Source organism: Tachypleus tridentatus, chromosome 13 (assembly GCF_004210375.1).
Source record: "Tachypleus tridentatus isolate NWPU-2018 chromosome 13, ASM421037v1, whole genome shotgun sequence".
In the NCBI taxonomy this organism is placed as follows: domain Eukaryota; kingdom Metazoa; phylum Arthropoda; class Merostomata; order Xiphosura; family Limulidae; genus Tachypleus; species Tachypleus tridentatus.
This window is the reverse complement of record NC_134837.1, coordinates 193083689-193096646: the sequence shown is the minus strand read 5'-3', so window position 1 is coordinate 193096646 and position 12958 is coordinate 193083689. Positions and strand designations below refer to the sequence as shown.

At 34.8% G+C, this 12958-nt stretch overlaps 1 protein-coding gene across 1 annotated transcript in view; it reads left to right on the top strand.

Moving 5' to 3' along the window:
• The first annotated feature begins 601 nt into the window (after positions 1-601).
• LOC143237412 (nucleolar protein 4-like) overlaps positions 602-12958 on the top strand; it is a 107393-nt gene continuing 95036 nt past the window's right edge. Inside the window, exon 1 of the mRNA XM_076476645.1 lies at positions 602-1345. Within this exon, the coding sequence (XP_076332760.1) occupies positions 932-1345 (414 nt within the window). The 5' untranslated portion in view covers positions 602-931. The remainder of the gene's footprint in view (positions 1346-12958) is intronic.

The window sequence follows — 12958 nt, the reverse complement described above, 5'->3', positions numbered from 1 at the left end:
AAAATAAGGAACATTTTGAGGAGGTTGTGAGGCCCACATCGCCACTTACCTGATTCACAGTGAGCATGCCCAGTGGAATTAAAAAAACAAAACGAAAACAAACACGCCAGCATCCCCTAGTGGTGATATCAAGAGCTACAAAGTTTGAAAATGTACATGAATAATATTGACGTCAAGCGATTCCACAACGGGACAATACTACCTGCAGAATCACTGTGTACATCATCATGATGTGAATAACGTGTTCTTGTAATTTAACTCCGATACCAAATAAAAAGTTCTTAAATATAATGAAAAAAATATTTGTACTACAAAGTTCTCTTCTTTTTTTTTAACTATAAGAAGTCACGGCAATGCCACCAGCACTGTGAACTACCTTTTTTTATTGTTATTATTTGGCATGACTACCTGATCACACATTGTTGTTTGCTAACGACTTGAGCTCCACCTACAAATGACAGGGGTGCATATGTTGATATTGTGTACTTTGAACTCCCCGACGTTTCCACGCGGACCTGACGGCGCTGTGTTTGCCTCATACGGGCGGGGCACGAGCTGCTAACTGCCAGTGCTTGTCTACTAAGAGGTTCGATAGAATCAGGGCGCGTGCAGGTTTCTGACTGGCTGTTGGATTGCCCTCTCACGCAGCTGTTTGCCACTCAAAGCAGGCGAGCAACGAACAGTTTCCCCACACCCCCCAGGCCAACGTAGTGGTGGATCTTCCTCAACCCCAGTCACGTTGTTCTCTAGTTGGCCTGCCAGATACTGAGGGTTGCAGGAACTCACCTACACTTCACGTCTGAGAAATTACTTATAGCGCCTGCAAGTCTAACTGTAGGGTTGGAAAAAACATTATTTCTATAGTGGGACAACGATGGGCAAATCTTTCTGAACGGGTTGACGCCAGTTTTACCGTTTATTCTTTTGGTGTATGGAACGGAGGCATAATACGAGATACGCAGCCGCCTTAGCTGCAGTTGCGGCTGCTCCGCCGAAACAGAGCGATAATGAGAAAGGTATAAGGTTGGAGAAGGAAAGAGAAGACCGTGAACCACGGGATATCACCGACTCTCCTTCGGTAACGAGCAAACAAAAAATGTATGAATGTTTTCAGAGCTGGGCTCTTAAGACTTACGGCGATAGCGCCAAAACCAAGACGGTGACCAGACGAAAATATAACAGAATACTGAAAATTCTAAAAGGAGACGAAAACGACAATGCCGAGAATTCCAAATTTCGATTCTGGGTCAAAGCCAAAGCGTTTCGTATTGGACCGCCGCCGGACCAGCAGACTGATGGGAAGCGATCAGACAAATTGTTATACGTACCGTGTAGCCGACTTACTGTAAGTAAATATTAAAACCATACTATTTAAGCAACACTTCTAATTACTACATAATAACTTCCAAAGTTTAAACCGCGTTTACAGCTGTTCTCGTTCGTTGTCTCTGTTCGTTTGAGCAGTTAAACAGTGAGTGACTTGCGCAGTTTGTTTCTTGAAATCTATATGACACAGAGCAGGCTGTATTATATGGTGAATGTTCTACACTAATATCAACATTCGGTATTCTGTCTTCAGCTTACCAGTAAGTTGTAATGAAGCATTCTCTAAGTAATTATGCTTGCTTGTTTGTTTTTGAATTTCGCGCAAAACTACACTAGGGCTATTTGCACTAGCCGTCCCTAATTTAGCAGTATAAGACTAAAGGGAAGGCAGCTAGTTATCACCACCCACCGCCAACTCTTGGGCTACTCTTTTACCAACGAATAGTGGTAATAACCGTAACATTATAACGCCCCCACGGCTGAAAGGGCATGTTTGGTGCGACGGGGATTCGAACCCGCGACCCTCAAATAACAAGTCGAACGCCTTAACCCAACTGGCCATGCCAGGCCAGTAATTAGACACTGGTTAAATAATACATGCTAAACATTTATGGTTGATGTTATAACATTCTTTAAACTTCATTTTCTAAACATATGAAAAAAAATTAAATGTCACCAACATATAAATTACTACCGTAACTAATCGTAGGACTGTTACATATTTCTGACACATGTTGCATGAACTAATTTATATCCTAGAAATCTACTGACCTGATTGTGTATTCCAAAAATATACTGAAAACATTTTATTTTTTTTTCATAACCTCTAAAATTTCTCCCGGCATGGCCAAGCGCGTAAGGCGCGCGACTCGTAATCCGAGGGTCGCGGGTTCGCGCCCGCGTCGCGCTAAACATGCTCGCCCTCCCAGCCGAGGGGGCGTTATAATGTGACGGTCAATCCCACTTCTCGTTGGTAAAAGAGTAGCCCAAGAGTTGGCGGTGGGTGGTGATGACTAGCTGCCTTCCCTCTAGTCTTACACTGCTAAATTAGGGACGACTAGCACAGATAGCCCTCGAGTAGCTTTGTGCGAAATTCCAAAACAAACAAACAAATAAACTTAGGTGTTAACACTTAAACGGCGGCCATCATCAACTGATGCTGCCACCTACAATATTCCCGCTGTTTAAGAGTTAAAGAATCTCATTAACTCGTACAAATATTTTCAATAGTTGTATACTTTTATCATAACTGCAGTTATTTCTTCTTTACCTCAGAATTGTCACTGAAGTTACTATTAACTGCTAAGTGATATAAACTCGTATTTAACCAAGGAGAAATTACCTTATCTACGGATAGTGTTTATCTTTTTATAACCTCTATCCTTTTATTGCCTAGGGTACATTCTGTACCAACATTAAATGTTATTTTCTGATATAAGTGTATCAGTTCATTACTTTAGGCCCGGCATGGCCAGGTGGTTAAGGCGCTCGACTCGTAATCCGCGGGTTCGAGTCCCAATCACACTAAACATATTCACCCTTTCAACTGTGGGGCGTTATAATGTGATGGTCAATCCCACTATTCGTTGGTAAAAGAGTAGCTCAAAAGTTGGCAGTGGGTAGTGATGATTAGCTGCCTACCTTCTAGTCTTGCACTGCTAAATTAGCGACGGCTAGCGTAGGTAGCCCTCGTGTGGCTTTGCGCTTATTTCAAAACAAACCAAACAAACAATTCATTACTTTAGAAACTTTAACAACATTTCTAATATTTACTATCATACTCTTATTTTCTCTCTGTAGAAGTTCTGTGAATTAGAAAAACGAAACTTACGTATACAATGTGTCCTTCTATTTGATAACATAATAACAGAAGGTTAAAAATACATTTACTTGAAACTTTATTTCAGAGAAGATATTAAGATGGAGAATCTCATTACAAATAATACTACACCGTAATTAGAAGTGCTTATGGTTACGAGTAGGCGTTTATGTATGAAATATACACATTTCTTTAAATAGAAACAAAAACAAAACAGATAGCTATACAAAATCAATTACACACATATCAGTTTGCTGTTTCATTTAAATTATGACATCTGGCAAAGCTCAACTAATCTGTCTCACGTAAACACTTGGAAAACGTGATGACAAACTGATGTAGACTCACACGTGTCAGTGACAAAAATCGATGATGTTTTACGCCCGTCATTAGTGGAAACGTGCACGTGCCAAGTATTCTTAATGTATGATATTTGTATCTTAGTATACAGTAAAACTGAATTTAATCCACTCCACTTAAATCAACTAACAGGTTGCAAATATATACAAGTTAAGGAGAAATTAACGTATATGTTTTAATATTTTTATTCGATAATTAGGCCTAGCTGCTAGGTTGGCCATGTAGTGAAAATCACAGTTACCAAGATTATCTGCTGTCGTCCCTAATTTTTGGACTACTGACCAGAGGGAAGATGACCAGTCAGCAAAGCCCTACTACCCACCATCCAGTAAGGATGGTATTTCATTTTGTACTTTCAGTACATAGACTAACAACAGTATTAGGTTATACTTTTGTTGCTAAGCAACATGATGTAAAAACCATTGTTGGAACGTGCCGTATTTCTATATGTTAGAAATTGTTCACCAAACTGCTTTTCTACCACTAATTATTCTATGAATATGCCATGACTTCGCTTTATGAGTGATCTCAATTTTGATTGGCTTCACTGGCTTCGACTGCACTTTTCTGCCTCTTTGTTGAGCAAGCTTGATCTCGAAACATTTATATATTTCAACTAGTTGTGAAATGTGAGGTTAGAGTATACTATTGGGTGAAGGTGGGGTGGTAGTACTTGCTACATCATTTTTAACGGCCTATACTCTAGTTAGATATAAATAATAACTTTCAAAATCAGTTCTTTCCTCGCTCAAGTTTAAAACAAACACAAACACTAATATTATCCACTTCCAAATATTCCATCTTCAAAGTCAAATATACCTCAGCCAACTGGAAAACGTGTGCTAAATTCTATATCATATTGGTTTGCAAAATTATGCAGAACTTGTAAGTTTTTCATTTAGTTTTAAACTCCAACGTGTTAAGTTGTTTTCTACGTTTCAAAAACCAACAAATTAAAAGTACTATTTATCAACTGAATGTCAGAAATTATGCACATATTTCAGAACTTAATTTTAAAATCTAGTTAGGCCTGTGCTGCTTGGTAAATCATAACTTTTATCTTTAGATATTTTTCATTATTTTTTATTTCGGATAATACGCCTGAGTTTTATTCGTTGTTATGAGCTTAATGGACGTATTTTATTCTTCAACTGGACATATAGCAAATGTTACTCGTCGCCACACACAATCTGATTGTTATTCTTTTATTTCGGTTCATTTTGAAAGCTTGTAAGTCAGTTCTTAGTGTGGTCTGTATTGAGAAGATGAAAACACCATGCCATATGCAGCAATAGATAAATATCTGTGTCTTTCACATTGTATTGGCAAGAACACTGTTAATTCCAATATGTAAAAATATACGATATATTATAAACAGTTATCCTGTTTTAAAATAAAAATAATATCAACGTAAATTCTGGGTGCTCATATAGGTGTTTGGTCCAAACTTACAGCCATGACATCAGATTCTGTTGGGTTTTTTTCTTTCTTTATCGCCATATTGCCCTTAAGAGTTAAGTTTATGTTACTTTTGCTTTTTGGAAAGTTTGTTGTTGGCAGGTTTTAACAATAGTTTCAACATCTAAGGTTGTTTAAGGAATGGCTAGTTGGCTAACATTCATTTCCTGAAATCGTTAACGTTTTAGGTTTTTTCTGCTGTTGTTTCTTATCCCTATTTAATATCTTTATTAGTTGTTGATAACAGAAACGTTAAAATTTTTTTCACAATAAATATTCTATAATGCAGATATTCAGGCATTCTAATAATACTGTATTTGGAAAAAATCGAATTATTTTCAACGAATGTAACCAATTTTTAATCTATCTACAGTATTAGTCATCGATATAGTTTGTTGCATTCAGTTCTCTTAAGGTCGTGTGTGGCCTGTAGCCACCCTGCACAAACTGTGAATACGAGAGATAAGAGGTTGACCTTCGCCTACTGCAAAAGTGTACTCAACATTTTGTGCAGTGGTTCAAGTTCTCTAAACTTCGCCCCCCCCGCTAGTACAGTGGTATTTCTCCGGATTTACAAAGCTAAAATCAGGGGTTCGATTCCCCTCAGTGGGCTCAGCAGATAGCCCGAGGTGGCTTTGCTATAAGAAAACACACACACTCTCTAAACTTCGTTCTGATAAGAGAGAGCAGTAGGTGCTGTTGACTAACTGCCTTCTCTCTCTAGTCTTATCATTTCAAAATTAGATACGACTATGTGCAGACAGCCGTTGTTTAGTCCTCAAAAAAAAAAAGAAAAAAAGCTTCCATTTCTCATATTATATGCAACCGGTGGCGGTAAAAATGAGTCAGACCAGTCCGTACAATTGTTGTGTTTTTCATTTAGCCTATATCAGAAAGAGCTTTTTTGGCATTAATGTAAGGTTTTACTTTAAAATAAACTCGTTTATTTTCATATAAAGTTGTAGTACCTGTGATAGTTTTCTCGGTATGTATTCGATGCTATCTTTGATAGTTTTTAGGATAACTTCTTTCAGTTTATATGCGACAGAAAACTATGCGCGTATGCTATAATTAATATATTATTTACTTTTATGAATCATGTTTTTATATCTTTATTTACACTGGAAAATTAATATATTTTTACAAAAGTTCAAATTTTCTAAATAATTTCTTGAAACAGTCAAAGTGAGGGCAATTTTTTGCATAAGCACCATTACAGCTAGATTTAGGCTTAAGGTACGTTTATATAGATATTTTAATCAACTAATGGCAGAACCAGACAAAGACCAAGCGGAAGGAATAACACAACGTTCCCATTACTTTACGAAAAACTGTTTCAAGAAGAGTAGAGTGGAAACAAAATTCTGCAACTATTGGTAACATAATTTTGTTTACTTTTTGTTGTTGTTGTTTACAGATTTGAGCTAAACCAAAACAAGCATTTAAGTACATGGCTACACAGTTGACAAGTGCTTGTGAAATATAACACAGAATTAAATGAATGATAATGAATTCCCACAAAACCTGCAACTGAATATTTCTATTAAACCGAAAGACAAACAAACGGTTCTGAAAAGATAAATGAAATTTTTTATCACCAAAGCACGAATTAACTCAATTAGTGTATATACATATTGCAAGATACGTATTTTTAACATATGTGTAACAACAAGAGCATCTATAATTATAAGAAGTCAAGACCTGAAATTATTAATACAAAATCACGTAGGAAATTCACTGAGTGTGTATGTGAGAAAAAGTATTATAATGATAAACGTGAGATTAAAAATCAATTGTGAATGGTATACTTATAACACGATCATTAAATAAAATGTTCATTATAATTAGAATTTTAATAAAGAAAAGACACCGAAATAATAACTGATATCTAGTTATTGTTATTATTAGAACATTTACACTAAACACATTCTGAGAGTCATGAAGTAGCAAATATACATTCGAACTATAAACGTGTGACTTATGTTAAATTTTTATTGACGTTCCGTGAAGACAAAAAACCCACTTGAAGTGAAAATATATCCTCAAGACGGCTGATATTAAAACTTTAATTAAAATAAAGTACAGAACAACGTTTCGACCTTATTATCCTTATTAACCTGAAGATGACCTAAGAAGGCCGAAATGTTGTTCTGTACTTTATTTCTACGGTCCGGCATGGCCAGGTGGGTTAAAGCGTTCGACTCGTATCTGAGGGTTGCGGGTTCGAACCCCCGTCACACCAAACATGCTCGCCTTTTCAGCCGTGAGGACGTTATGTGACGGTCAATCCAACTATTCGTTGGTAAAAGAGTAGCCCAAGAGTTGGCGGTGGGTGATGATGACTAGCTTCCGTCCCTCTAGTCTTACGCTGCTAAATTAAGGACGGCTAGGGCAGATAACCCTCGTGTAGCTATGCGCAAAATTCAAAAACAAACTTTATTGCGATTAAAGCTTTAACACCCATACTAGTAGTCTTTATAATATTAGGTTGAGAAATAATTCGTGAGCGTTTTTAAACAATTTCATTCAAGCATTACATGCAAGACTATACAATACTTCAATGCATGAACACATTACACCCAAAACATTTATTATGATACTTTATTTCATGTAATACCTAGGTATATAGTATGCATTGTTTTAAACGAAATTGCAAGAAATTAAATGCGAAAAGCAGATGGTGTCGAAAATGCTCGATTTTATCCACTTTACATTCCATTTAATGAGCTGAAAATGAAAGCAAAAATTAAAGACATATGAAAATCAAACACACCATCTATTAGAGCAAAAAATTATCTACCAAATGACATGAAATATTTTGTGAAAGCGTTTCATTTATGAATATATTTTTTTAACTTGAAAAAACGCTCACGAATTATTCCTCAACCCAATATATTCTTACTGACGTTTCTTCTTATTTCAAAACAATTGAAGAGTTAATTTAGGATATTTTTTTGTAGTTCTTATAACTACAATTCTAAACAAAAACATCGTGTACGTGACTTCTTGGAATTTTATCTCGTTCTCCATGTTTCAATTCTAATAAATTGTACAAGATGTGTTCTTGGAGCTTTTATTTATGCTACATGTTACAGTCCGGACTAAAGATACCTCAAAGATCTATTTTATATATATCGTTGGGATTACGGTTGACACATTGCTAACGGTAATGGTACCCAAAACAAGAAATAATTCATTCTACTCTTGATAAATAATAATGTAAGAACATATATGATCATTATCAATACCAGATCAATTTTAGTTTTGCAATAAGCCTATTGCTTGTTTTTAACGGAAGGTAATATTAGTTATGTCTAACAGTCTCTTGTTAATTTATTTCACCACACATGATACAGTTCTGATCAAAGGTGCCTATTAGATGCACTATTGGAACTTTGCCTCACTTTCTATGTTTAAATCTCAATTAATGGTGCCTATGAAATGTATTCTTGAGGTTATTCTTTTACGTTCTGGTTAAGAGGTCAGCACACAGGGTCACGCACAAAAGTTGCAATAGTTTTTTTTAAAAAGAGAACCAAAACTCGAATGCTTTCGAACAGTTCACTATTCTTTTTCAGGATAATAGAGGGTTGAAAATGAAGTAATTCGAGACATTAACATTTGCCCATAAGTATAAAACAATCTCTCCTACAGTAAACACACTGCTCTAATTTCACTGGAACACGAAAAATAAATTATTAAACCAGCTAAGAAGGGTGGCGCCACTGTCATTTAAGATAAATCCGAGTACATCAACGAAGCTTACCGTCAACTTCATGACATAAACCATTATTAAAAGATAGATTTGGACCCCACATCGTAATTTGTTAAAATTATTGAAGATGTTTACAGAAAAAACAACACATCAGTCATGAAAATATGTTCTGTAGTTTACAGAAAAACAACACATCATTAATGAAAATATGTTCTGTAGTTTACAGGAAAACAACAACATATCAGTCGTGAAAATATGTTCTGTAGTTTACAGGAAAACAACAACATATCAGTCATGAAAATATGTTCTGTAGTTTACAGAAAAACAACATTAAAGTTACTCTCACCTAAAACCCAGTTCCAGGTTGCTTTTACATGTTACCAAAAATGCACAAACCCAACAATCCTGGGCGTTCTATTATTTCTAATATGTTGATTACCACATCAAAGGTATCTCCCCACGTTTGACGTCGTACATTAAAGAAACAATTTCAAAATATGATTTCTTACATCAATAGCAACGAAAAACTTCCGCCAGCACTATTTTCTGTAGTATGGATGCTTCTTCTCTCCACACAAACAATCCCAAAAACGAAGGTCTAAGAGTTCTAGGATTTTCTCCGCTAAAACTAGATAAACTCGACTTTCAAATTATTACAAACTTAGCTCAACTAGTACTTACACGTAACGGTTTTGAATTTCATAGTGAATTCTATATTCAAACAAAAGACACAGCAAAAAGCACCAAGATGGCAACTGAAAGACGAAGCTGTAGCAACGTCACACAGACAAACCAACGTTTCGGAGACGCTATATTGTTGACGTTTTTTCATTTGGGTAGAAGACGAACACTGATTACTGTTCTTTTATAAAATGTTAACCACAGTTCTATTAAATTTACTCTAGACCACTGCACTCCCCAAATAAGTTTATTAAATGTAAACCTAACATTAAAATACGGTGTTCCACATGTCGATTTGTTCCGGAATTCAATGGATAAACTAGAATACTTACAAAATCAAAGCTATTACCCTTCACACATCAAACACAATATCACATTCAACGAAACAATCATACTAAAGAAGATATACTCTAACAGTAAGAAGTATGACCGTCACATTAATTATTTGAAACAAATTATGACTGAAAGAAGTTATAAACAAAACATTATCACCCAACAACATAACATGCCTAACAAGATACCACAAAAATCTGCCTTGAAACAATTACCTAAAACAAATTATTTTCATGTTCCACTGGTTATTACCCATGACCCAAAACTACAAAATCTACTCTGGATACTAAAACAAAACAAAACAAAAACTTTTATTTCCTTCAACTTAATAATCAACTAAAATCCATTTTTTACAGAAGTTCCTGTCTTTTCTTTTAGAAAACAATACTTCAGTCTACATGCTACAATTATAAACAAAGGAGCCTTATAGATGTATTCCTGGAGGATGTTTTTTTGCTTTACATATTACACTCCTCACCGAAATTGCCTTAAAAATCTATAATTGGTATGCCACATCCTAAACCTTTGATTAATGGGTGCTTCAAAGACCACTCTTTTTAATGTACTTCATTCTTTCTCAAAATATTTTTTATGGATTTTTATTTGATTTTGAGTGTTCTGTTTACTTCACAATTAACACAATTTAGAGGTGATAATTTGAATTACTGGTTATTATCACTATCTTAATAACATAACACAATGTTTAGGTATAACAAAGGACCTGTTGGTTCATTTCGGTGGTCTCATCCTCTAAACCAAACTACTTAAAAAATGTAACATAACCTTTGTCATTGAAACATTTATCAAGCCTTCTTTTAAACTCACTCGAATTTACTGACACCATAATGTCAGAAGGCAACTCATTCCACAGACCAACCACCCTATTTCAAAAATAAAATTGTCTTAGCTGAAGATGGTTTTTATCTTGCCTAAATTTATATTTGTGTCATGTAGTTCTACAATTCTTGCTGTTAGGTATGAAAAATGCTGATGCATCAACATTATCAATTCCTTTTATAATCTTAAACACTTCAATCAGATCCCCTGTGACTATTCTTATTCAAAAGAAAGCAATTCTAAGGATCTTAATCTCTCCATATCTGTCAATCCATCCATACCAGGTACAAATTAGTAATCCACCTCTGAACCCTTTTTAACAATTCAATGTTTTTCCTAAGGTAAGGAGCCCAAGACTGAACACAATATTCTAAATGTGACTAACCAATAAAATTATAACTTCTTAGACTTGTATATAATATTTCTTTAGATACAACCTAAAATCATATTTGCACTACCACTAGCAACAAGATACTGGTTGAATGGTTTAAAAATAAGATCTTTTTCTTTTATGGCACTCTTAAGGTTATTCCCATCCAAATTATACTTACAATTCAAATTATGATAACCCACATGCAATAGCTTGCATTTACCACAATTAAGACCCATCTGCTGTTCATTTGCCCAACTCACCAAATGATCTAAATCCTTTTGTAAATCAGCAGCATCCTCTTTACAGCCAACAATACCCAAGACCTTGATATCATTAGCAAATTTAAGTAATTTATTGACCAGTCCTTTATCTGTGTCATTAACGTAAATCAAAAAGAGCTATGGTCCTAAGACTGACCCTGAGGTATGCCACTTGCAACATTAATTCAGTTTGACTGAACTCCATATATACCAACCCTCTACTTTCTTCTATCAAGCCACTCTTCTGTTCCATTAGTTATCCACCACACCTATAGAGATAAGTTTCTTTACAAGCCTTTTATGAGGCACTTTGTAAAATGCTTTCTGAAAATCCAGATAGTCCAAATCTAAATCCTTACTTTCATCTACTTATGCAGTAACATTTTCAAAGCATTTCAAAATATTATTAAGACACGATTTTCTCTCAGTGAAACTATGTTGACTATTCAGTAAACTTCTAAACTGTGTTAAATAACTTTGCAAAGTACTTTTTATCAGTCTTTCAAAAACTTTTCTCACAACTGATGTCAGACTGATAGGCTTATAGTTACTGGGACACCTATCACCTCTCTTGAAGACAGTAGTAACATTAGTTAATTTTCAAATTGTTGGTACTTTACCACTATAAATGGACTTGCAAAATATTGTCATAAGTAGCTCACATATCTAATCTTGATTTTATTTAAAACCCTTGAAGATTTAATAATCTAGCCATTTCATAATAATCAGATACAAGTCTTCCTTTGTCATCCCTCAAGGGTCCTATTCCCATTGTAACATTGTGTTTACCATTAATGTTGTTAAAAAATATTTGCTCTTAATTTTTATGTTTTAAGCCAAATTTTTTTCATACATCTTTATGAATGTTCCTGTTTGACCACTTTCTTGATCTCTTATAATCTTCTATGTTATGAGACAATTTATATTTCTTAAATCTATGTCACTTTAATTTTATCTCTTATACTCTTTGTGATTCCATCTGCTTTTGTTTTACTTGCAGCTACCCTTTTCTTTCTGTGAGGAATATATTTGTTTAGAGTACTGAAAATTTTCACATTTGCTCAATGTCTTCAAATAACTCAGTTGCCCAATACACAACAGAGAATTCTTGTTGCTTTCCTTCAAAAGTTGTTTTTTTAAAAATGTGGAATCAAAATATCATTATTCTTGATTTCCATATGCACTTTAACCTCAAACCGAATATAGAATGACCACTTGTACCTAGGTGTTTCTTCATTTTCACCCTTTCAACCATTTATACACTGAGAACAAATTTAAAATAGCATTATTTCTAGTAGGTTCCTTAATTAATTGGTGAAGAAATCCATCTTGAACAGTTTCCATATATCTTTCTCCCTCGTGGTTTGACTCTAGCATTTTACAATCTATGTTTCTGAAATCTTAATCTTACTGTTGTGTTTATCACTAATTATCAGATTCGTCTGGTGGTCTGTAACAAATTCCTACTCCAGCTTTTTTCCTTGATATCCACTAACAGATACACAAGTGGATCCAATCTCGTTTGCTGTTATCCTTAATATTCTGAACTTCAACAGGATGTAACTCCCACTTTACACAATCACTCCTCCCCCTCTCTATATCTCTATTAAATAGCCTATAACTTTGTACTTCAAAGATATTTCTGTCATCAGAATCATCTACATTTAACCATGGTTCAGTTATTCTCGTTATATCAAAAGCTTCTATTCCTACTAGTGCCCTAAAGTCATCTGTTTTATTTATTATACTTCTAGAATTACAATAGTAACAATTAAGTCTATTCGTATAACTACATT